Source organism: Anolis carolinensis, unplaced genomic scaffold (genome assembly GCF_035594765.1).
Source record: "Anolis carolinensis isolate JA03-04 unplaced genomic scaffold, rAnoCar3.1.pri scaffold_15, whole genome shotgun sequence".
Classification (NCBI taxonomy): domain Eukaryota; kingdom Metazoa; phylum Chordata; class Lepidosauria; order Squamata; family Dactyloidae; genus Anolis; species Anolis carolinensis.
The window spans coordinates 1,605,701-1,631,014 of NW_026943826.1; the positions used below are offsets into that span (position 1 = coordinate 1,605,701).

At 43.2% G+C, this 25,314-nt stretch overlaps 1 protein-coding gene across 2 annotated transcripts in view; it reads left to right on the forward strand.

Moving 5' to 3' along the window:
• The window catches only part of capzb (capping actin protein of muscle Z-line subunit beta), a 92,430-nt gene that overhangs the window by 33,339 nt on the left and 33,777 nt on the right, over positions 1-25,314 (forward strand). For both annotated transcript variants that reach the window (XM_062965586.1, XM_062965587.1), the window contains exons 2-3: positions 5,845-5,934; positions 21,647-21,768. In XM_062965586.1, the coding sequence (XP_062821656.1) occupies positions 5,845-5,934; positions 21,647-21,768 (212 nt within the window). The remainder of the gene's footprint in view (positions 1-5,844; positions 5,935-21,646; positions 21,769-25,314) is intronic.

Sequence of the window (25,314 nt, forward strand, 5' to 3'; positions counted from 1 at the left end):
CTCTGGCTTGTCCAAAAGGAATTATGCATTTCCTCTTTGTTCTTTTCTGTGTGCATAAAATTGACTCCCGACTTTCCTGCATGTAGGCCTCTTGTTTTGGTAGGTCAAGATGGAGAGATTGACTTGTGTGTCCTTAGCAGAATAAGGTAGCCTAGATCTCCTGAGGATGTTTGTGTGAACCAAGGGCAGATCTCTTTTTTATTTCCTCGCTTATTTATTTTGAAGCGTTCTCTTAAAAGGTGGATTGTTGGGAAGATTTAAAGGGAATGATTAGGAGCTTTAGGGCCTAGCAAATGTGGGGCCATCATAGACCGCCCTTTGCCTTCACTTGTTTTAGAGACTTCTCTTCTGGCTTGCTGTGAGTTTTCCGGACTGTATGATCCCATGTTCCAGAAGCATTCTCTCCTGATCTTTTGCCAGCATGTATGGCAGACATCCTCAGAGATTGTGAAGTCTGTTAAAAACCAGGCAAGTGGGGTTGGAATGTCTAGGATGGCAGAAAGAACTCTGCCATCCTAGAGGCAAGTATGAATATTAATATCTGAAAAATATGCATCACAGTAAAGGTTCAAAACATAGAACACAATATGTATATTAGAGCATCATATACATAATGTTAACAATAATACAAATAATAATACAACTGATGATCCAATTCTGTCAGCTGTAGTGACACACAGTCATAACTTACAGAGTATAAAGATTTTTAGACTGCAGTCATCCAGATTTAATTGCTACACAGAGCAGTTTTCAGTGTAAAATATATATCAGACATGTATCAACAAGACTCCAACTAAAGTTTGTTAGCGACACAGTATGTGTACATTCAGTCTCTTCAAAATGGCATATAATGTGCTGTAAAACTAAATATATCAGTGTACAATTCAATTGGCTCAAACCTGGCTTGGAGTCAAAACAAATCAAAGTCTCTGTAGTCTTGGAGCAGTTCTATAGGACTCCTCAGGATGTAAGCCGTGTGCCACTACAGCTGACAGAATTGGATCGTTGCTGTGGCGAAGTATGGTTTTATGAGAAATAAAGTATTGATGAATTGGTGGTAGTTAAGGTAAAGGGTAAAGGTTTTCTCCTAACATTAAGTCCAATTGTGGATTATATGGCAGTGTGGAGTCAAGATAATCCAGTTCAAAGCAGATAATATAAGATTCTAAATGGGTTATATAGCTTTGTGGAAGGGCCTTGAGTCTACACTGCCATATAATCCAGTTCAAATCTGATAATTTGTATTTTATAGGCAGTGGGGAAGAGGCCTAAGTGAGGCCTAACTCTGCCTGTCCCCTGGGCTGAGAGGGTTGCTAGGAGACCAAGTGGGCGGAGCTTAGCCTTCTAACTGGCAGCAATTGGATAAAAACAATTATTCCTCTCCCTCTAATTAGGACTTTATTTTTCTTTTCTTTTTGTTGTATGAACGTAGAGGCATGGATGAGGGGTTGCGCTGCCAAGTTTAGTGTTTCTGGGATGTGTAGTTTTGTTGTTTTGTCCTAGGCCGAAATTTCATTACTCTTTTATATATATAGATGTGCATAATTCCCACGGAGTAAACTACAAAACCACTGGACCAAATCACATTAAATTTGGCCACAGAAGACATTAGTCATCCAATCCATCTGCATGCGGCAGCGTGTCAGCAAAAATGGCTAGACGTGTCAGTGCTGACACGCGTGTCATAGGTTGGCCATCACTGGACTAGGACATTTAGAAATGGCAGTTTTCCTTCATTTTCTTTTCCTGTGTTGAATTGGATGTTTGGGTGGATGCTGTAAATTGTGTGGCCCAATTGTTGATTGGGTTTATGGATGACTAGGACGTTTAGAAATGTCAATTCTCTTTTTAAAACAGTTGGGACACTTCACAGCTCATCCCATAAAAACCCTGAGAAGGAAGGGGATGAGAGAACGAAAGGGTAAAGGAAGCTGTAACCAAACAGATGCTGACCTGAGGCTTCCTGTGGAGCAAAGTCTCTTTGCAGGGGATGCATTAAAGGGGCTTTATTTGCTCACTCTTAACTTCCTGGCTCTCAGATTGCCAAATCCCAGAGTGGCCAGAATTGTCATTTGTTTTCCCCAAAAAAATGTCCAGTTTGGAGTTCCTTGCTCCCGCAGCGGAGAGGTGCTGAAACCTGGAAGGTCTTGCAGCATTCCTGGTCCTCGGGGTCCAAAGCCTGCGTCATCAAGGAAACATCTCCGAGCACAGATTGAAATTTACAGGGAATTTTAGTGTCTCGCGTTGAGTCTGGATGGCCATCTGTCATGGTGCTTTGCTTGTGCTTTTGGTACACAAAGGCAGGAGGGGTTTGGACTAAATGGCCCAAGGGTTCTCTTCTAACCCTCATTATTATTATTATTATTATTATTAACATTGAGTCTGGATGGCCATCTGTCAGGGTGCTTTGCTTGTGCTTTTGGTACACAAAGGCAGAAGGGGGTTGGACTAAATCGCCCAAGGGGTCTCTTCCAACCCTCTGTATTATTATTATTATTATTATTATTATTATTATTATTATTATTATTAACATTGAGGCTGGGTGACCATCTTTCAGGGGTGCTTTGCTTGTGCTTTTGGGTGCACAAAGGCAGAAGGGGGTTGGACTAAATGGCCCAAGGGGTCTTTTTCAACCAATAATAATAATAATAATGCCAAAAGATCTCAGCTGGCATTTGGAAACAATAGGCATTGACAGAATTACGATCTGCCAACTGCAAAAGGCCACCCTACTGAGATCTGCACGCATCATCCAAAAATACATCACACAGTCCTAGACACTTGGGAAGTGTTCGGCTTGTGATTTTGTGATACGAAATACAGCATATCTATCTTGTTTACTGTGTCATACAATATAATAATAATAATAATAATAATAATAATAATAATAATAATAATAATAATAATAATAATACATCACACAGTCCTAGACACTTGGGAAGTGCTCGACTTGTGATTTTGTGATATGAAATCCAGCATATCTATTTTGTTTGCTGTGTCATAATAAAATAATAATAATAATAATCCATCACACAGTCCTAGACACTTGGGAAGTGCTCGACTTGTGATTTTGTGATACGAAATCCAGCATATCTATTTTGTTTGCTGTGTCATAATAAAATAATAATAATAATAATGAGGCTGGGTGGCCATCTGTCAGGGGTGCTTTGCTTGTGCTTTTGGTGCACAAAGGCAGAAGGGCATTGGACCAAATCGCCCAAGGGGTCTCTTCCAACCTTCCTCATTATTTTTATGATGATGATGATAACGATGATTAACATTGAGGCTGGGTGGCCATCTGTCAGGGGTGCTTTGCTTGTGCTTTATTATTATTATTATTATTATTATTATTATTATTAACATTGAGGCTGTATTTATTCCCATAATGTTTTTTTTTACTCCAAAATAAAATATGTGCAGTGTGCATAGGAATATGTTCATAGTTTTTTAAAAAAAACTATAGTCTGGCTCTCCAATGGTCTGAAGGACGTGTTTAAAAAGTTTTGGGGACCCCTGGCCTGAGGGGTGAAGTGGATTTTGGGCCTTTGCAGGCCTGTTGCGAGTTGTTCCGGAAGGCTCCCCGAATGCATTTTAAGAGCCGATCGGTTTAAGGTCCGATGTCTCTACTGCCTTAGCACCATCTCTGGCTCCTTCACTTGCGGTGACCGGGGAGGAATTCACACCAAAGAGCCGGTTCCCAGGCTGCCTGCGTGGCTGGCATTTTTCGGAGGAGGAAGTGCTGATGCCTTGGATCGTGTTCCATTTCTTTGCTTATTTCTTTACTTCTCTGAGAGAGTAACACACACACACAAATTCCACTCTTGACTCCCCACAGTGTGCTTTGCCTCTTCTTGGCCAAAGCCAATGCTTTTTCAAAATATCATATGATTTCAATTAATTGGCTTTTGGACAATTCTGTGTTTAATTACATTCTGATGTTTATATGTTGTAGGTTTTAAGTTGTGATTTGTATTTCTTTTAGTATTGGGAGCTACTTTGAGACTTGTTTAAGAGAGGAATGTGTAGTAGTAGTAGTACCAGTGGTAGTAACAACAACAACAACAACAACAACAACAACTTTATTCTTATACCCCGCCCCATCTCCCCGAAGGGATTCGGGGCGGCTTACATGGGGCCATGCCCTGACATAACAATATAAAAGCGAACAATGCAATAAAACAAATCAATCAACAATAAAGACAACAAAATTGATAAAAACAGTCATAAAAGGTCAGCATACAAAATAGGTATTAAAAACATGAGTTGAATTCACGGATCTGGTCCAAAGTGCAAAATATGTAGAAGTCATCAGGGAGGGGTAGTTAACCAACACTACGTAACACTATTTTTGTTCCTGGGTTATATACCATATATACTTGAATATAAGCTGAGACACCTAATTTTACCACAAAAAAACCTGGGTTTTCCATTGACTCCAGTATAAGCCGAGGGTGGTAAATTTCAGAAATAAAAATAGATACCAATAAAATTACATTAATTGAGGCATCAGTAGGTTTAATGTTTTTGAATATTTACATAAAACTCAAATTTAAAATAAGATTGTCCAACTCTAATCAAATCATTATTCTCATCTTCTTCAATGTAAATGTGCTTATGTATCCTTTTAAGAATAATAGAGTAAAATAATACATGTAATAATAATAATAAATACAGGAAAAGAATACAGTAGAGTCTCACTTATCCAACACTTGCTTATCCAACGTTCTGGATTATCCAACGCATTTTTGTAGTCAATGTTTTCAATATATCGTGATATTTTGTTGCTAAATTCATAAATACAGTAATTACTACATAGCATTACTGCATATTGAATTACTTTTTCTGTCAAATTTGTTGTAAAACATGATGTTTTGGTGTTTAATTTGTAAAATCATAACCTAATTTGATGTTTAATAGGCTTTTCCTTAATCTCTCCTTATTATCCAACATATTCGCTTATCCAACATTCTGCCGGCCCGTTTATGTTGGATAAGTGAGACTCTACTGTACATGTAATAATAAATAGAGTAAAATAATAAATACAATAATAATAAGAAGATCAGAGTGAAATAATAAATGTATTAATAATAATAATAAAAATAGAGTAAAATAAATGTAATAGTAGCAACAATAACAGAGAAAAATAATAAATGTAATAATAATAGGAATAAGATCAGAGTGGAATAATAAATGTATTAATAATAATAACAATAATAAAAATAGAGTAAAATAAATGTAATAGTAGCAACAATAATAGAGAAAAATAATAAATGTAATAATACCAATAATAATAGAGAAAAATAATAAATATAATAATACCAATAATAATAGAGACAAATAATAAATGTACCATATATTCTCGAGTATAAGCTGACCCAAATATAAGCCAACCAGGACCCTCACCCGAGTATAAGCCGAGGGGGGCTTTTGCAGTCTTTAAAAAAGGGCTGAAAAACTAGGCTTATACTCGAGTATATACAGTACATGGTAAGTACATAGACAATAACACTGACAATAGTATCTATCTTGTCTTTCCCATGTAGATTTTGGGCCCCTTCTAATGTGCAGATGCTGTGGTTTTCCCTTTGAATTTTTAATGTTTTTAACTGGGAATTTTTTAAAATACTGTTTATATTTAATCCTGTTTTAATGTTCGTATGATTGTATATTTTAAACGTTTATGCTGATGCTTTTATGTTAAGCTGCTTTGAGTCCTCTTCGAGGGAGATAAAGTGGGGTAATAGTAATAATAATAATAATAATAATAATAATAATAATAAGATGCCATTCTGTGTTTTGCATGTGACTAACTGTTGGTTTTTTTCTTTCCTGTTTTTCTCGCAGAGTGACCAGCAGCTGGATTGTGCCTTGGATTTGATGAGGCGTCTGCCTCCCCAACAGATTGAGAAAAACCTCAGTGACCTGATTGATTTGGTGAGTACAGAGGATTCTGGTTATGTCTTTGGGTTTACTAGCCATCCATCGACACAGAGATTGTTTAGCTTTGCACGTGACAGTAAAACAAGTTTGCACTTGGTGTGTCAAAATTCACCAAAAATACCTAGCATGACTTGGATAGTGTGTCACTTCGAGAAAAAAACCCATAGACAGAACTCAACTGAAGTGATGCAATTGTTATGCACAAACACTTGTGTCTGGATACTCCCTAGTTCATACAGGTTGTGCTTCATTGAATTCTACCAGGTTGTTGCCCTTCTCTACAAAGAGATTTGTTAACATGCCACAGTTAGAAGCCGGGCTTTGTTGTTAGCTTTAGGATCCTTGTCAATTTAAAAATGATAGCATGTTATGTCCTTGGCTGATTTCCTCAGCCTGATAACAATAATAACTTGTCAAAGGCTTTCATGGCCGGAATCACTGGTTTGCTGTGAGTTTCCAGAAGCATTCCATCCAAATGCTTTGCCCACATTTCCTGACATTTCAGATATGTGGATGATACCTTCACCATTGTTTGAGTGGATGCTGTTGAGGCAGCCCAGGAACCTGTTGAGCTCTTCTCTTCCATAGTTCCAAATGGTGAAGGTATCATCCACATATCTGAACCATACAGTGGGTTTTTTGTTGCCGTTTCTAGGGTTTGTTTCTCAAAGTATTCCATGTAGAAATTTGCTATGACCGGGCTGAGAGAGGGTGAAATGTCAGGAGATGTGGGCAAAGCATTAGGAGGGAATGCTTCTGGAACGCGGCCATACAGTCTAGGAAGCTCACAGCAAGCCATGAAAGCCTTTGACAAGTCATTATTGTTATCAGGCTGAAGAAATCAGCCAAGGGCATAACATGCTATCCTTTTTAAATTGACAAGGATCCTAAAGCTAACAACAAAGCCCGGCTTCTAACTGTGGCATGTTAACAAATCTCTTTGTAGAGAAGGGCAACAACCTGCCAGAATTCAATGAAGCACAACCTGTTTGAACTAGGGAGTATCCAAACACAAGTATTTGTGCATAACGATGGCATCAGTTCAGTTGAGTTCTGTCTGCCTAGAGTTCGAGTCAAGTTCTGTTGGAGAACAGAGCAGTCCTGTGTTCGTCTGTTGTCTGCAAGTCTGTTGGTGTTGATTATTGCTGTATACAGTAAAACTTTGTAAATAGTTTTACCAGTGTCTCTTGAGTGTCTCTTCGTTCTGCGTTCCACTGCTTCCATCCAACTACTGCTGCGCTGCAAATACTCTGACAATTTGGTTATGGGCCCAGCACGCTTCCGCTGCGCAACTCTACTATGATGACCTTGATGTGTGGCTGGAACTAGGGAGTATCCAGACACAAGTGTTTGTGCATAACGATGGTGTCAGTTCAGTTGAGTTCTGCCTGCCTAGAGTTCGAGTCAAGTTCTGTTGGAGAACAGAGCAGTCCTGTGTTCGTCTGTTGTCTGCAAGTCTGTTTGTGTTGATTACTGCTGCATACAGAAAAACTTTGTAAATAGTTTTACCAATGTCTCTGAGTGTCTCTTCGTTCTGCGTTCCACTGCTTCCATCCAACTACTGCTGCGCTGCAAATACTCTGACAAACGCCAGCACCTTCAATTGTGTCCAGAAAAAAAACTGGTAGCTGTGCAGTTCTTTTAATTGGAGGGGGGGGGGGGTGTTTGACAAATGAAGCAGAAATGGAAGGTTCGAATCTCTTCCAGGTGGGTTGTTTTCTCTCCGTAAATCCTGCATCTGGGCCTGAACTTGTTGAACCTGAAGGCGGAGGCCTCTTCTAAGCCGCTTAACACCAGACCCCACCCCTGGGCCCCCTCTGTCCAGTGGGATTCTGTCAATGCCCAACTTGAACGTGGAAGCCAGGGCCCGGAGATCCCGGGAAGCGAGTGGAGGCTCTTTCGGGGTCACTGCCCCCGTCGTCCTCTCCTCAGAAGGCTTCCTCGTTCATTAGCGGAGGGCGGCGTGCCTGCCTGGCCACATCTGTGGCTGCTTTTTTGGGGGCCGTAATTACCACTCATTAGAGCCCTTGTCACTCAGGGCCTCCCTGAAAGGCGCCCGGCCGCGGGTGCCGGCAATCGGCCTTGGCACCGAGTCTAATTACCAATTATTGGGGAAGGGGCCGGAGGGAGGACATGGCAGTGGGAACAGGCAGCGGAGGAGCGCTTTCGGGATAATTGAGTAAATTAGGGCACTTTCTGCGGGTGGAAGAGGGCCAGACTGAAGCCCAGGCATGGCTGGACATCACGTCTTGGATACCGGACTTTTCGATCTGTGGATACGTTAGCATGGCTGTGTATAAAATATATACAAATGAACAGATATCTAAATATCACTGTAAAGGTAAAGGTTTCCCCTGACGTTAAGTCCAGTCATGTCTGACTCTGGGGGTTGGTGCTCATCTCCATTTCTAAGCCGAAGAGCCGGCGTTGTCCGTAGACACCTCCAAGGTCATGTGGCCACTGACATGTCCGCATGGAGCGCGTTTACCTTCCCGCCAGAGCAGTACCTATTGATCTACTCACACACTGGGGGTTGGTGCTCATCTCCATTTCTAAGCCGAAGAGCCGGCGTTGTCCATAGACACCTCCAAGGTCTTGTGGCCACTGGCATGACTGCATGGAGTGCATTTACCTTCTCACCGGAGCGATACCTATTATTCAAATTATATATAATTGAAGTTCATCCCCTTGTAGATTCAAGTGAATGTTTTTTCTAAGGAGGGAATTACAAGGATTTGTAGAGAACTTACAATATTTTGTGAACATGAACTCATTGATGATGATGATGATGATGATAATAATAATAATAATGAGAGTTGGAAGATGCTCCTTGGGCCATTTAGTCCACCCCCTTCTGCCTTTGCGGACCAAAAGCACAAGCAAAGCACCTTTGACAGATGGCCCCCCAGCCTTATTATTATTATTATTATTATTATTAAGAAGAAGAAGAAAGAGGGTTGGAAGAGACCCCTTGGGCCATTTAGTCCAACCCCCTTCTGCCTTTGTGCACCAAAAGCACAAGCAAAGCACCCCGGACAGATGCCCACCCAGCCTCGCATCATCCGAAAATGCAACACACAGTCCTAGACACTTGGGAAGTGTCCGACTTGTGATTTTGTGATACGAAATCCAGCATATCTATCTTGTTTGCTGTGTCATAATAAAATAATAATAATAATAATAATAATAATAATAATAATAATAATAATAATAGCAACAACTTGGGAAGTGTCCGACTTGTGATTTTGTGATACGAAATCCAGCATATCTATCTTGTTTGCTGTGTCATAATAAAATAATAATAATAATAATAATAATAATAATAATAATAATAATAATAATAGCAGCAACAACTTGGGAAGTGTCCGACTTGTGATTTTGTGATACGAAATCCAGCATATCTATCTTGTTTGCTGTGTCATAATAAAATAATAATAATAATAATAATAGCAGCAACAACTTGGGAAGTGTCCGACTTGTGATTTTGTGATACGAAATCCAGCATATCTATCTTGTTTGCTGTGTCATAATAAAATAATAATAATAATAATAATAATAATAATAATAATAATAATAATAATAGCAACAACTTGGGAAGTGTTCGACTTGTGATTTTGTGATACGAAATCCAGCATATCTATCTTGTTTGCTGTGTCATAATAAAATAATAATAATAATAATAATAATAGCAGCAACAACTTGGGAAGTGTCCGACTTGTGATTTTGTGATACGAAATCCAGCATATCTATCTTGTTTGCTGTGTCATAATAAAATAATAATAATAATAATAATAATAATAATAGCAGCAACAACTTGGGAAGTGTCCGACTTGTGATTTTGAGATACGAAATCCAGCATATCTATCTTGTTTGCTGTGTCATGATAAAATAATAATAATAATAATAATAATAATAATAATAATAATAATAGCAGCAACAACTTGGGAAGTGTCCGACTTGTGATTTTGTGATACGAAATCCAGCATATCTATCTTGTTTGCTGTGTCATAATAAAATAATAATAATAATAATAATAGCAGCAACAACTTGGGAAGTGTCCGACTTGTGATTTTGTGATACGAAATCCAGCATATATATCTCGTTTGCTGTGTATCAACAACAATAATAATTATTATTAGTATAATAATAATAATAATAAAGAGGGTTGGAAGAGAGCCCTTGGGCCATTCTGCCTTTGTGCCGTGGGGGCCGGATAAATGGCTTCGATGGGCCGCATGTGGCCCGTGGGCTGTAGATTGGGGACCCTTAATCCAAAGTTTGAGGTCACACCATTGACCCCCGAAGATTCCAGGAAACAGCGTGTTCAGGTTTAACCACGGCAGGTTGTCCCTGATGATGGTGAAAGGTCCAGATAACAGGGTTTGAACTTGGCGTCCTTTCCCAAAGGCACAGCGGGGTTTCGCTCGCGGTCCTTCGTGCCGAGAGCAGCTGCGGCGGCTCCAAATTGAAAGTTATTGGCCGGAACGAGCGGCCTTGGCACAGCGAAGCGCGGCCCGTTTTCCACTCGATAAGCGCGGCTGTAAATGGAAATGTCTCTGGCTTAGAGGAGATTACAATCAAGGCATTCGGAACTCGTTTTAGGACCTTTCTTTTTTTCAGAGAAACGACACGTCCGTCCCTGCAGCCAGTGTAAAATCGGGCCATGTTTTAATCAGCAACTTTATGTTCAATCTTGAAAAAGACCTGAGAATCCAAAACTTTATCTCTGTCCCAACACTATTTCAGTGAACTGTGCTAGATTCAAATATTTTATCATCTGTTTTCAAAGTTGGGTAAATCTAGGATGTTATGTCTGCCCCTTATGTCCATTAATAAGCTTTTGTTTACTAATGGAAGGCAATCCAGATCCATTTTTTTAAAAATCGGAAAGGCATACTGCTCTCTGGAATTTGTTACACTGCAACCTTCGTAATTCTTGTTTTTGTTGAGACTGATAGAAGATAGTTATTGATATTGGGAGCTCTATTCAGTCTCATTGTAAGGTGAGACTCTACTGCATTAAGTCCAGTCATGTCTGACTCTGGGGGTTGGTGCTCATCTCCATTTCTAAGCCGAAGAACCGGCGTTGTCCATAGACACCTCCAAGGTCATGTGGCCACTGGCATGACTGCATGGAGCGCGTTTACCTTCCCGCCAGAGCAGTACCTATTGATCTACTCACACTCTGGGGGTTGGTGCTCATCTCCATTTCTAAGCCGAAGAGCCGGCATTGTCCATAGACACCTCCAAGGTCATGTGGCCACTGGCATGACTGCATGGAGCGCGTTTACCTTCCCGCCAGAGCAGTACCTATTGATCTACTCACACTCTGGGGGTTGGTGCTCATCTCCATTTCTAAGCCGAAGAGCCGGCATTGTCCATAGACACCTCCAAGGTCATGTGGCCACTGGCATGACTGCATGGAGCGCGTTTACCTTCCCGCCAGAGCAGTACCTATTGATCTACTCACACTCTGGGGGTTGGTGCTCATCTCCATTTCTAAGCCGAAGAGCCGGCATTGTCCATAGACACCTCCAAGGTCATGTGGCCACTGGCATGACTGCATGGAGCGCGTTTACCTTCCCGCCAGAGCAGTACCTATTGATCTACTCACACTCTGGGGGTTGGTGCTCATCTCCATTTCTAAGCCGAAGAGCCGGCATTGTCCATAGACACCTCCAAGGTCATGTGGCCACTGGCATGACTGCATGGAGCGCGTTTACCTTCCCGCCAGAGCAGTACCTATTGATCTACTCACACACTGGGGGTTGGTGCTCATCTCCATTTCTAAGCCAAAGAGCCGGCGTTGTCCGTAGACACCTCCAAGGTCATGTGGCCACTGGCATGACTGCATGGAGCGCGTTTACCTTCCCGCCAGAGCAGTACCTATTGATCTACTCACACACTGGGGGTTGGTGCTCATCTCCATTTCTAAGCCGAAGAGCCGGCGTTGTCCATAGACACCTCCAAGGTCTTGTGGCCACTGGCATGACTGCATGGAGTGCATTTACCTTCCCACCGGAGCGGTACCTATTGATCTGCTCACATTTACATGTTTTTGTACTGCTAGGTTGGCAGAAGCTGGGGCTAACAGCAGGCACTCACTCTGCTCCCCGCATTTGAACCTGCAACCTTTTGGTCCTCAAGTTCAGCAGCTCATCACTTTAACACCCCTGGGGGCTCCAGATTGAGGATGATGGGATATATAGTTTGATATCGGGAGACCACAAGGCTGGTTGAGATAGTATGCCTGGAAGACTTAGCCCTGTTTTGGCAACAAATCTCCAACATCTTGGACCTTTCATGCCACTTCTGGATTTGTTCTTTAGTCTCAACCTGTGGGTCCCCAGATGTGGCCTTCAACTCCCAGAAATCCTAATGACCGGTAGTTCTGGGAGTTGTAGGCAAAAACCCCCGGGGAGCCACAGGTTGAGAACCACTGGTGTAACACAAAATGGAAATGTGTCATAATCTCCGATCTTCGACATCTCCAGACACAGAGCAAGCGCTGACAAAGAACAGATGCCAGCCATAAAACCTCAGTTACCCTCTGGTATGTGAGAGCCCCTATATAAATGGGCTACAGAGAAGATTCTGGTATTCTGTACAATAAAACCTGTTGGAATCTACCAGCGTGTGTCTTGGTGCTTTCTTCTGGTGGAAGACTTACCCACAGCACAACTGGAAGAAGAGAACCTAACAAACATGTATTACATATTGTTATTATATTATAATCACTTCTTCTGTTACGACTACGACAATGAATCTTGAACTGTGCTATTTGAGCAGATTGACGTGTGATGGGTCCCTGTCATGATCTCCGATCTTTGACATCTCCGGACACAGAGCAAGTGCTGACAAAGAACAGATGCCAGCCATAAAACGGGCCAGCCATAAAACCTCAATTACCCTCTGGTATGTGAGAGCCCCTATATAAATGGGCTACAGAGAAGATTCTGGTATTCTGTACAATAATGATGTCATGATCTCTGATCTTTGACAGCTCCGGACACAGAGCAAGCGCTGACAAAGAACAGATGTCAGCCATAAAACCTCAATTACCCTCTGGTATGTGAGAGCCCCTATATAAATGGGCTACAGAGAAGATTCTGGTACAATAAAACCTGTTGGAATCTACCAGCGTGTGTCTTGGTGCTTTCTTCTGGTGGAAGACTGACCCACAGCACAACTGGGAGAAGAGAACCCGACAGCCTGTTATTCCGTTGCAAGAGGAAATATCTAAAAGCCTGCCAGATGACTCAGTAGAATTAGGAATTAAGTTTTATTAGATGCCGGCCGAACGTGGCAGAAATCTCGTGGGTGAGGTGCCAGCGTTGCTTGTTGTTAATAGGAGCCTTGGGTCAGATCCGCAAGTATTTCTCTCTCAGCCACCCAAAACATGAGCCGCCTCTTGTTTTTCACTGACGTCCGTCCTGTAAGAATTCAAATGAGGACCAGAGTCTTTGGAAAGGCCCATCAAGAGCAAACCGTGCCAGTTTGGGGCTTCTTCTGGGCCTTGAAACCTTGTTTTGGAAGAAAGAGGTTTCCTCTAGGGCAGGGTTGGGCGATGGCGAGGAGATGGGAAATTGCGACGTCCATCACCCCCTTTTATACGAGGGTTGAATGAAAAGTAATGCCTCCACCATCGTTACTTGGGTTTGGATGGGAGTAGAATCAGAATCAGCTATTTATTACGGTCTATGACCAGAATATATGGAAATGGGCACAGGTGCTCGAAAAGGGGAATCGCAGTTCCCATAAAAGTCAGATAAAAGAACAAGTTGAAAACATGCTATAATAAAAACAAATTAAAAGCAGACTATTAGCACGGTCAGCTAATAGTAAATATCAATCCACTAAGAGGCTCTGGAGGGGGATAGAGGGAGCATTTGCAGTATTTCAGTTATAACAGATTGCTCTGGCTACAGGCCCTGTCCGTCTGATGGAAATTGCTGCTGCACAGAACCTGGCGACACTATAGGTTATTGCAGAACAGGAGTCAGAGCAGCAGAGAGGTGTAGTATCTTTCAGTGTGGCCCGGATGTTTTAAAAGCCAAGGAGTGATGAAATTGATTCTAATATCTCTATAAAACATACACTGGAGGAGCACGTGCTCGATTGTTTCGATATGGCCAGACTCACAAGGACATAGTCTCTCTGGAGCAGGGGTCTTCCGGTGCCTCCCTTCCAGTACTGCCGATGGGAGGGCGTGACATCTTGCAAGAGTGGATGGGAGTATTTTAATAAATCAAACCCAGAAATAATCCTTAGAATGTGCTCTTTAGCGATCACAGTTCACTTCATTCACTTTAACTACCACTATTCAGTTTATTCACTTTAACTACCACTATTCCCTTTTCCACATAATCACCAGACAACAGGCTCAGAGTGCGGATTTCTAGCAAAAAGGCGGCCACTGAGGGAGGATCAGTTGCAAATCCAACCTCTCATTGTAATGGTGACATCTTGACTCTTGCATTGAGATTGCTTTTGATTTTTGCCTCCCAGCCAAGGCATTGCTTGGGAAGGTATCTGTTGCAACCAGATGCAAGAAGCACTTTGGCTAATTGAAGCGGCTGGAGACGCAAGAGACGCTCTGTTCTTTCTCGGTTGGCAAGCGGGACGCTCACCGATCGATCGATCCCTTTGTAAACAGAGCCTTCCCTTGTATCATGCACTACTTACCCCGAAGGCAGAGAAAATATTGATTTCTGATGTTTTTTCTATAAGTCGGGAGGAGGCTTCAGGCAACTACAAGTTTCAAGTTTGGAGGAGGATGTTCCGCTGAATTTCCTCTTTGGCTTAAATTTCTAAAGGTCTCATTCTTTTGGCAGGACTCAAACCCGCCCTGATTCTGCCCCACTTCTTGGAAAGTTCAATTTGCCCCATTGTCGGCATCCCGACTTCCGAACAGGCCGGCTGCTCGGCACGGTGTCCGATTTCCCGCCGTTCGCTTTGTGTTTTAATTAAAACTCGGTCCTGGTTGTACCTGGCCGACTGACCCCATCCAGATTAGCATTTCGGGGAGGACAAGGGGGCCCTTGTTTGACATCCGCCGCTGATACGGAAGCCTTGTTTGCCCAATTTGTCTTCCCTTTTGTCTGCCTTGCACACTGCAAAACGTTGCCACTCATTCGGGTTCTTTTGGCAGCCCGATCCCAAATAGTGCTATTCATTGCAATCTTTCAGGGACTGGTCTCCTATTTCAGGGTGGTCCGAGTGTCACAGGTCGATTCGATCAATGATTTTATTTCCGTATAAACGTCAAAGCATGTATGTTTGTTGGGTTTTATGACAAAGGCTTCAAACGGCTGATGAATCTGTAATAAACTTTGGAACGCATACTTTTCATTATCCAACTTAAAATAATTAAGGGATTTGAACTCAAAGAGGTATCCCTTCAGTGGTACCAACATACCAGCCAACATACACACTTCCACGCACACATCTATATCTATATATATAAAAGGCTTTTGGCATCACGGCAACTCACAAAACAACAAAACCCAACACCCACCAAACTCTAAAATTGGCAACACAATCCATCATCCCTGCCTCCAGTAAGATACAACACAATCACACAAAAATACAATCACAACACCCCAAAAAAAGGCCAAAACCCACAACAGGCAATGTGCCATGCTTTCTATATTTTGTAATATATCTATATATATAAAAGAGTGATGGCATCATGGCGACCCACAAAACAACAAAACTACAGGCCCACCAACCTCGAAATTTGACAACACAACCCATCATCCACGCCTCTAGGTTGATACAACAAAAAGCAAAGAAAAATAAAGTCCTAATTAGAGCGAGAGAAATAATTGTTTTTATCCAATTGCTGCCACTTAGAAGGCTAAGCTCTGCCCACTTGGTCTCCTAGCAACCCACTCAGCCCAGTGTTAATAAAAGAATAAAAAATAAAATAAATACAAATAATACAATAAAAAATAATAAAAACACTAAAAAATTAATACAATAAAATACTATATCAAAATAACTAAAAATAATACAACAAAATAATAAAATATAATAAATAAAAAAGATAAGTTACAATAAAATTAATAAAAAATGCAAACAAAGTCAAATAAAAATTCCACAACAATTTTTAACCAATACCACCACCACTTTGCCACAGCAACGCGTGGCCGGGCACAGCTAGTATATATATAAAGGAGTAATGGTGTCTGTTCCTCCCACTAAAGTACAAGCCCCAGAACCTAGAAATTTGGCAACACAACCCACCATCCTTGCCCCTAGGTTCCTACAACAAAAAGAACAGAAAAATAAAGTCCTAATTAGAAGGAGAGAAATGATTGTTTTTATCCAATTGCTGCCAGTTGGAAGGCTAAGCTCTGCCCACTTGGTCTCCTAGCAATCCACTCAGCCCAGTGTTAATAAAAGAATAAAAATAAAATAAATACAAATACAGTAGAGTCTCGCTTATCCAACGTAAACGGGCCGGCAGAACGTTGGATAAGCGAATATCTTGGATAATAAGGAGGGATTAAGAAAAAGCCTATTAAACATCAAAGTAGGTTATGATTTTACAAATTAAGCACCAAAACATCATGTTAGACAAGAAATTTGACAGAAAAAATAGTTCAACACGCAGTAATGCTATGTAGTAATTACTGTATTTACCAATTCAGCACCAAAATATCACGATATATTGAAAACATTGACTACAAAAATGCGTTGGATAATCCAGAACGTTGGATAAGCAAGTGTTGGATAAGTGAGACTCTACTGTAATACAATAAAAAACACTAAAATAATTAAAAACACTAACAAATTAATACAATAAAATACTATAATAACAAAATAACTAAAAATAATACAACAAAATAATAAAATATAATACATAAAAAAGATAAGTTACAATAAAATTAATTTAAAAATACAAATAACGACAAATAAAAATTCCACAACAATTTTTAACCAATACCACCACCACTTTGCCACAGCAACGCGTGGCCGGGCACAGCTAATATATATATAAAAGGGTAATGAAATTTCGGCCTAAGACAAAACAACAAAACTACACATCCCAGAAACACTAAACTTGGAAGCACAACCCGTCATCCATACCTCTGCGTTCATACAACAAAAACAAAACAAAAATAAAGTCCTAATTAGAGGGAGATGAATAATAGTTTTTATCCAATTGCTGCCAGTTAGAAGGCTAAGCTCTGCCCACTTGGTCTCCTAGCAACCTACTCAGCCCATGGGACAGGCAGACTTAGGCCTCACTTAGGCCTCTTCCACACTGCCTATAAAATACAGATTATCTGATTTTAATTGGATTATATGGCAGTGTAGACTCAAGGCCCTTCCACACAGCTATATCACCCATTTATAATGGACTTAATGTAAGGTAAAACCTTTACCTTAACTACCACCAATTCCTCAATACTTTATTTCCCATACCACCAGACTTCGCCACAGCAACGCGTGGCCGGGCACAGCTAGTCTATATTTATAAAAATGTAATGTGTTGTTTTATTATGGAGTAAACAACAAAACCACTCAACCCAATCACACCAAATTTGACCACAAAAGACATACATCTAGTCTATGTCTTTCAATAAAAAACCTAGAAAAAGAAAGAAAGAAAGGCTCTGTAATTTGGCTTTTTCCCCCTAGGTTTTTTATTGAAAGACATAGACTGGATTACTATGACTTTTGTGGCCAAATTTGGTGTGATTGGGTTCAGTGGTTTTGTTGTTTACTCCATAATAAAACGACACATTACATTTTTATAAATATAGATTACAGACGATGAGGAAGAGCCTTTCTCCCCCTAACTGCCAGTTAGAAAGGTAGGCTCCGCTGCCTTTAGGCCCCGCCCCCTTCATATCCTAGCAACTCCCTCAGCCAAAATGGCACCCAGGGCACAGGCAGAGTGGATTTAGGCCTCATCCACACTGCCTATAAAATTCAGATTATCTGATTTGAACTGGATTATATGGCAGTGTAGACACAAGGCCCGCCCACACAGCTATATTACCCAGAATGCCAAGGCAGATAATCCACAGTATCTGCTTTGAACTGGATTATCTTGAGTCCACACTGCCATGTAATCCAGTCCAGTGTGGATTTTATACAGCTGTGTAGAAGCGGCCTCATATAATCCTGTTTTAAGCAGATAATATAACTATAATATGTAATAATGACTGTGGTATAATAATACAGAACAATATAATCTCTAAAACCAGGACAGTCAATAAAGAGCAACACTCTGAAAGACGGGAAATGGGGAATTCCAGGCAGGAAACAATCAGGGCCAGCTAACACCTCCCAACCAAGGATTCCCCCAGGCTTTGAAGCTGAAATACTAATCAAGGTGCCTATTTGCAGCATTCATACCTGCTGCACCAAGACTATTAATTGCTATTCAACCTGGCCAACCAAGGATTCCGCAAGGGAGAAAGCGGCCAGGCTTGCAAGCAGCAAGGCTATTCAGTGCTTTTCAACCTGGCCAAGCAAGATTTCCCCCAGGTGAGGAAACCCCCAGGCTTGGAAGCCATGAGGCTACTCCGTCCCATTCAACCTGGCCTAGCAAGGATGCCCTAGGTAGAAAGCGGCCAGGCTTTGAAGCTGCAAGGCTATTCAGTGCAATTCAAGCTGGCGAAACGAAAAATTTAATTCTGTACTGCCTTTAGTGTAAGTCTCTATCAAGAGAAGAAAACTGGATATATTGTCATATATATGTACTAGCTTTGCCCGGCCACGCGTTACTTTGGCTTCTGGGAATCCTTTGTTGGCCAGGTGGAAGAGCAGTGAATAGCCTTGCAGCCTCAAAGCCTGGCCGTTTTCTGGAGTAGCTGGAGTAGCACCCTCAATCAAAGAGCTGCTGTGAATCCTGGCTTCTTCCTTTGTAGCGGAATCATTGTTTCGTCAACTTGAATTGCACTGAATAGCCTTGCAGCTTAAAAGCCTGACCACTTTCTACCTAGGGCATCCTTGCCAGGTTGAATGGGACGCATTTTAATATTTCTTCAACTGTTTTGAAAGCTTTTCTGTGTTTTCATCATTTGAAATCATTCTATGCTTGTCATGTTTGGATTATGACTTCTTGGGATGTCGAGGAGGAAAGTCATTGAAGGATTTGGGACAAATCTCATGTCCGGTTGGAGAATTGCTTACTTATATCGGCGTCCTTTGCAATATATTCTGCGCTTAATATACAATTTCTGAGCCTTTTTGGGAAGGGAGAAGTCACTTTTGTGGTCAACTCAAAGAAGCTCAATTTGGTTCATTCAGTGAACCTTATTGAGCCAACTTTCTTTGTGGAATAGCAATGTTTGGATCCAAAAACGGATAGCCACAATTCAGGGCCTGTGATGGGCCTCTGTATCCGCGTATTCTGCATATTTTTCAAACTCCGAAAAAACAAACCTTGCATTTTGGGGACCACAAGCGTCCAGTGTGTGGCCAGAATGGTGTTCCTATCCCCTTCTTTGTTTTCCAAAACCCGACACGTGTCCCGGAAATGTATTTTCTTAAAGTTAACTAGCATGGTAATGCTTGGCCGCTTTCCTGGAAAGTATATTAAACCCCACCCAGAGCATGAGCGAGTGGAAAAAATTAAGCTGCCGTTCGCGGGCAGCTTATTCTCTTGGATTTCCACTCCATTATAAATATTTACCGCTTTTTCAAACTCTTCCCCCCTCTAGCCATTGCTTTACAGGCCTCGGTTTGGCTGCCTTTCTCCCTCTCGTGCATGCGTTTTGCTTTACGAGACCACACTCGCGGCCGTGATAATGGGGCCCGAATTGGCTTAGAGCGCAGGCACACGCACAATGTGGTTTAACAGTAGATGCAGCCGGTGGGAGCGTTATATCCGAAGCGTAATATGCAACATGATTGTATTTGCGGGTTGTGGCAAGGAACAATGCCGCTCGTTGGATACCGGCTTCTCATGGCATTGTGTTTTTTACTTTCCACAAATCACAGCCTGAACACATTGCTTGCTTTTAAAACCTGACTTGTTGTAGCTACGACTTGTTGCAATATCCCCAGTTGCCCTTCTTGCAAAAAAAAAGCGGAATTAATAAAATACAGTAGAGTTCCGGTTATCCAACTTCCAGTTATCCAACATACCTTATTATTGACGTGCCAGGCTGGGCACGTCGGATAGAAAGCAACACGCCCTGGGCTTCCCTAAACCAGGCTCTTGCCAGAGGGAGGACACTCTTCCCTCCAGTAAGCACCCGGGTCGTTGGAGAAGCCCAGCACGTGTTGTTAGGAAGCAACATGCCCAGGCTTCCCTAAACCGGGTGCTTGCCAGAGGGAGGAAACTCATCCCTCCGGTAAGCACCCGGGTCGTTGGAGAAGCCCAGCGCGTGTTGTTAGGAAGCAACATGCCCAGGCTTCCCTAAACCGGGTGCTTGCCAGAGGGAGGAAACTCATCCCTCCGGTAAGCACCCGGGTCGTTGGAGAAGCCCAGCGCGTGTTGTTAGGAAGCAACATGCCCAGGCTTCCCTAAACCGGGTTCTTGCCAGAGGGAGGAAACTCATCCCTCCGGTAAGCACCCGGGTCGTTGGAGAAGCCCAGCGCGTGTTGTTAGGAAGCAACATGCCCAGGCTTCCCTAAACCGGGTGCTTGCCAGAGGGAGGAAACTCATCCCTCCGGTAAGCACCCGGGTCGTTGGAGAAGCCCAGCGCGTGTTGTTAGGAAGCAACATGCCCAGGCTTCCCTAAACCGGGTGCTTGCCAGAGGGAGGAAACTCATCCCTCCGGTAAGCACCCGGGTCGTTGGAGAAGCCCAGCACGTGTTGTTAGGAAGCAACATGCCCGGGCTTCCCTAAACCAGGCGCTTGCCGGAGGGAGGAAACTCTTCCCTCCTGTAAGCACCCGGGCCTTTGGAGAAGCCCAGCGCGTGTTGTTAGGAAGCAGCGTGCCCGGGCTTCCCTAAACCGGGTGCTTGGCGGAGGGAGGACACTCTTCCCTCCTGTAAGCACCCGGGTCTTTGGAGAAGCCCAGCGCGTGTTGTTAGGAAGCAACATTCCTGGGCTTCCCTAAACCAGGCCCCTCTGTTATCCAACAGATCCGGTTATCCAACATTCGGCCCGCCCGTTTATGTCGGATAACCAGAACTCTACTGTAGATAAAGATAGAAACAAAAGTGAGAATGGGGGATACAAGCAATGGTTAGTGTAGTCCTCAGCTTAAACAAACCGTAGTTAACAGAAATCGTGATGTGTTGTTAGCAAGCCGTGACTCGTACAACAATGTGTTAAATAGGCTGTGATTAACACAAACTATGGTTCATTGTGCATAAATAATGGATCACACAACCCATGGTAATCAGGATGTATAGAAATGGTTCACACAAACCATAGTTTATTGGGATGCATCAACAGGTTAACACAATGTGTCAGACAAGCCGTAGTTCACACAATGGCTTCTTGTAATGCAGTTAATACAAACTATGGTTTGCCATGATGCATAAAGAACGGTTAACTATGGTTTGTTTGTGAGACATAAACAATGGTTAATACGAATCGTGGTTAGCCGTGATGCAGGAATCCACCCTGAGATTGTCACCTCCTGTGTATTTGCCCAGCGCTTCCCCATTTTCCAGAGAAGAATGTTTTTGCTGGAAAGCCAAACCCCAAAGCCACGGGAAGCAGGGGTTGTCTTTGGGGAAGGAGACCATTTACCTGACTTCCGCCCGCTTCTTTCCTCTTCCTCCTCAGGTGCCCAGCCTCTGCGAAGACCTCCTGTCCTCCGTCGACCAGCCCTTGAAGATCGCCCGCGACAAAGTGGTCGGGAAGGACTACCTGCTCTGCGACTACAACAGAGATGGAGACTCGTACAGGTGAGGCCGAGGCCCCCCTCCCTCCCTCCCTCCCTCTTCCTCCCTCCCTCCCTCTTTCCTTTCCTTCCCCTTTCCTTCCCCTTCCCTGCTTTCCTTTCTCTTCCTTTCCTTTCTCTTCCAATTTTCTTCCTTCCTTTTCCATCCTCCCTTCCCCCTCTCCCTTTTATTTTCCCTTCCCTTCCTTTCTCTTCCTTTCTTCCTTTTTCCCTTCCTCCTTCTCTCCACTCCTTCCCCTTCCCTTCCTTTCTCTTCCTTCCAACCTCCCTCTTTCCTTCCTTCCTTCCCTCCCTCCCTCCCTCCCTCCCTCCCTCCCTTTTCCTTTCCTTTCTCTTCCCTTCATTTCTCTTTCTTCTTTCCTTCCTCCCTCGTTCTTTTCCTTTCCCTTTCTTCCCTCCATTTTTCCTTTCCCTTCCTTCCCTCCCTTTCTCTTCCTTCCCCCTTCCTTTCCTTTCACTTCCTTCCAACCTCCCGCTTTCCCCCCCCCTTCCCTCCCGCCTTCCCTTCCTTCGCCCTCTCTCCCTTTTCTTTTCCTTTCCTTTCATTATTTTTCTTCCTTCCTCCCTCTTTCCTTTCCTTCCTTCCCTCCTGTTCTTTTCCCTTCCCTTCCTTCCTGTTCCTTCCTCTTTTCCCTCCCTCCCTCCCTCCCTCCCCTCCTTCCTTCCTTTTCCCTTCCTTTCCTTTCTCTTCCTCCCTCTCTCTTTCCTTTCATTTCTTTCCTCTTCCTTCCAACCTCCCTCCCTTCCTCCTTACATCCTTCCCTTTCTTTTCTTTTCCTTTCATTTCTCTTTTTTCTTTCCTCCCTCTTTTCCTTCCTTCCTTCCTTCCTTCCTTCCTTTTCTTTTCCTTTCCTTTCCTTTCCTTTCCTTTCTCTTTCTTCCTTCCCTTCCTTCCTCTTCTTTTCTCTTTTCCCTCCGTCCCTCCCGTTCTTTTCCTTTCCTTTCCTTTCTTTTTCTTCCTTCCTCCCTCTTTCCTTCCCTTCCTTTATTCCTTCCCTCCTGTTCTTTTCCCTTCTTTCCTTCCTCTTCCTTCCTCTTTTCCCTCCCTCCCCTCCTTCCTTCCTTTTCCCTTCCTTTCCTTTCTCTTCCTCCCTCTCTCTTTCCTTTCATTTCTTTCCTCTTCCTTCCAACCTCCCTCCCTTCCTCCTTACATCCTTCCCTTTCTTTTCTTTTCCTTTCATTTCTCTTTTTTCTTTCCTCCCTCTTTTCCTTCCTTCCTTCCTTCCTTCCTTCCTTTTCTTTTCCTTTCCTTTCCTTTCCTTTCCTTTCTCTTTCTTCCTTCCCTTCCTTCCTCTTCTTTTCTCTTTTCCCTCCGTCCCTCCCGTTCTTTTCCTTTCCTTTCCTTTCTTTTTCTTCCTTCCTCCCTCTTTCCTTCCCTTCCTTTATTCCTTCCCTCCTGTTCTTTTCCCTTCTTTCCTTCCTCTTCCTTCCTCTTTTCCCTCCCTCCCCTCCTTCCTTCCTTTTCCCTTCCTTTCCTTTCTCTTCCTCCCTCTCTCTTTCCTTTCATTTCTTTCCTCTTCCTTCCAACCTCCCTCCCTTCCTCCTTACATCCTTCCCTTTCTTTTCTTTTCCTTTCATTTCTCTTTTTTCTTTCCTCCCTCTTTTCCTTCCTTCCTTCCTTCCTTCCTTCCTTCCTTCCTTTTCTTTTCCTTTCCTTTCCTTTCCTTTCCTTTCTCTTTCTTCCTTCCCTTCCTTCCTCTTCTTTTCTCTTTTCCCTCCGTCCCTCCCGTTCTTTTCCTTTCCTTTCCTTTCTTTTTCTTCCTTCCTCCCTCTTTCCTTCCCTTCCTTTATTCCTTCCCTCCTGTTCTTTTCCCTTCTTTCCTTCCTCTTCCTTCCTCTTTTCCCTCCCTCCCCTCCTTCCTTCCTTTCCCCTTCCTTACCTTTCTCTTCCTCCCTCGCTCTTTCCTTTCATTTCTTTCTCTTCCTTCCAACCTCCCTCCCTCCATCCTTCCCTTTCTTTTCCTTTCCTTTCTCATTTCTCTTCATTTCTCTTTTTTCCTTCCTCCCTCTTTCCGTTCCTTCCTTCATTCTTTCCCTCCTTTTCTTTCCTTTTCCTTTCCTTTCCATTCCTTCCTTCCTTCCCTCCCTCCATCCCTCCCTTCCATTCTTTTTCCTTCCTTTCTCATCCTTCCTTCCTCTTTTCCCTCCCTCCCTCCCCTCCTTCCTTCCTTGCCCCTTCCTTTCCTTTCTCTTCCTTCCTTCCCTTCCTTCCCCTTCTTTTCTCTTTTCCCTCCGTCTCTCCGTCCCTCCCGTTCTTTTCCTTTCCTTTCCTTTTCTTCCTTCCTCCCTCTTTCCTTCCCTTCCTTTATTCCTTCCCTCCCTTTCTTTTCCCTCCCTTCCTTCCTCTTCCTTCTTCTTTTCCCTCCCTCCCCTCCTTCCTTCCTTGCCCCTTCCTTCCCTCCCTCCCTCCCTCCCTCCCTCCCTCCCTCCCTCCCTTCCTTCCTTCCTTCTCTCCTTTCCTTTCCCTTTCCTTCCTCCCTCCCCTCCTTCCTTCCTTTTCCCCTTCCTTACCTTTCTCTTCCTCCCTCGCTCTTTCCTTTCATTTCTTTTCTCTTCCTTCCAACCTTCCTCCCTCTGTCCCTCCCTTTCTTTTCCTTTCCTTTCCCTTCATTTCTCTGTTTTCCTTCCTCCCTCTTTCCCTTCCTTCCTTCCTTCCTTCCTTCTTTTCTTCCCTCCCTCCCTCTTTCCCTTCCTTCCTTCCTTCCTTCCTTCCTTCCTTCCTTCCCTCCCTCCCTCCCTCCCTCCCTCCCTCCCCTTCTTTTCCTTTCCTTTCTTTTCCTCCCTCCCTCCCTCTTTCCTTTCCTCCCTTTATCCCTTCCCTTGTTCCTGTATCGCTTCTCCCTTGATCCTGCCCATCTCCGCTCGCCTTCCCCTTCTTCCTGGCCAGATGCCAACAAAGCGGCTCCTTTTCTTGGAGGCGAATCCCGCCCTTGGGTCCAGGAGCCCCCCAACAGCTGGCGGAGGAGGCCAATTAACGCCCAACATCTGGGAGACGTCAATAGCCGGGACATCTGGAGAGCCAGCGCTGAGCCTTTAAAAGCCCACTCCAGCGTCCATTGAGAAACCCCCTGCAGCCCCCCCCCCAACCCAGCACTCCTCTCCTTGCCTTTCTCTTTGTATTTCTTTTCTTAAATGGGATCCTTATGGGGCGCAGTTGGTGCCAGCAGCGCTTTGAAACCCAAAATGGGCCGGTTAGAACCCCGACCCAGCTGTCTTTCTTCGCCATCTGCTTATAAAGATGTATTTTTTTTCTCCGTGGATAAAATTACCCCTTTTATTCTGCTTTTTAAAGGGCTAAGACACGAATATATGTGCCAACTGAGGTTCTTTTTGGGGGGCCAGAGAAAGTGTGAACTCCCGTGAAAAAACGATCCGTTAACCGCAATTAAATCAAGCCCACCTTGTTAAAAGAGAGGCAAGAGGTTGGAGGGAAACTTTCCATACCTGCTTAAAACTTACCGTATATACTCGAAGATAAGCCGAGTTTTTCAGCCCTGATCTATTTCCCTCTTCTCCTCCCTTATCAGTGTGTTTTCTTTTGCAAAGCCTG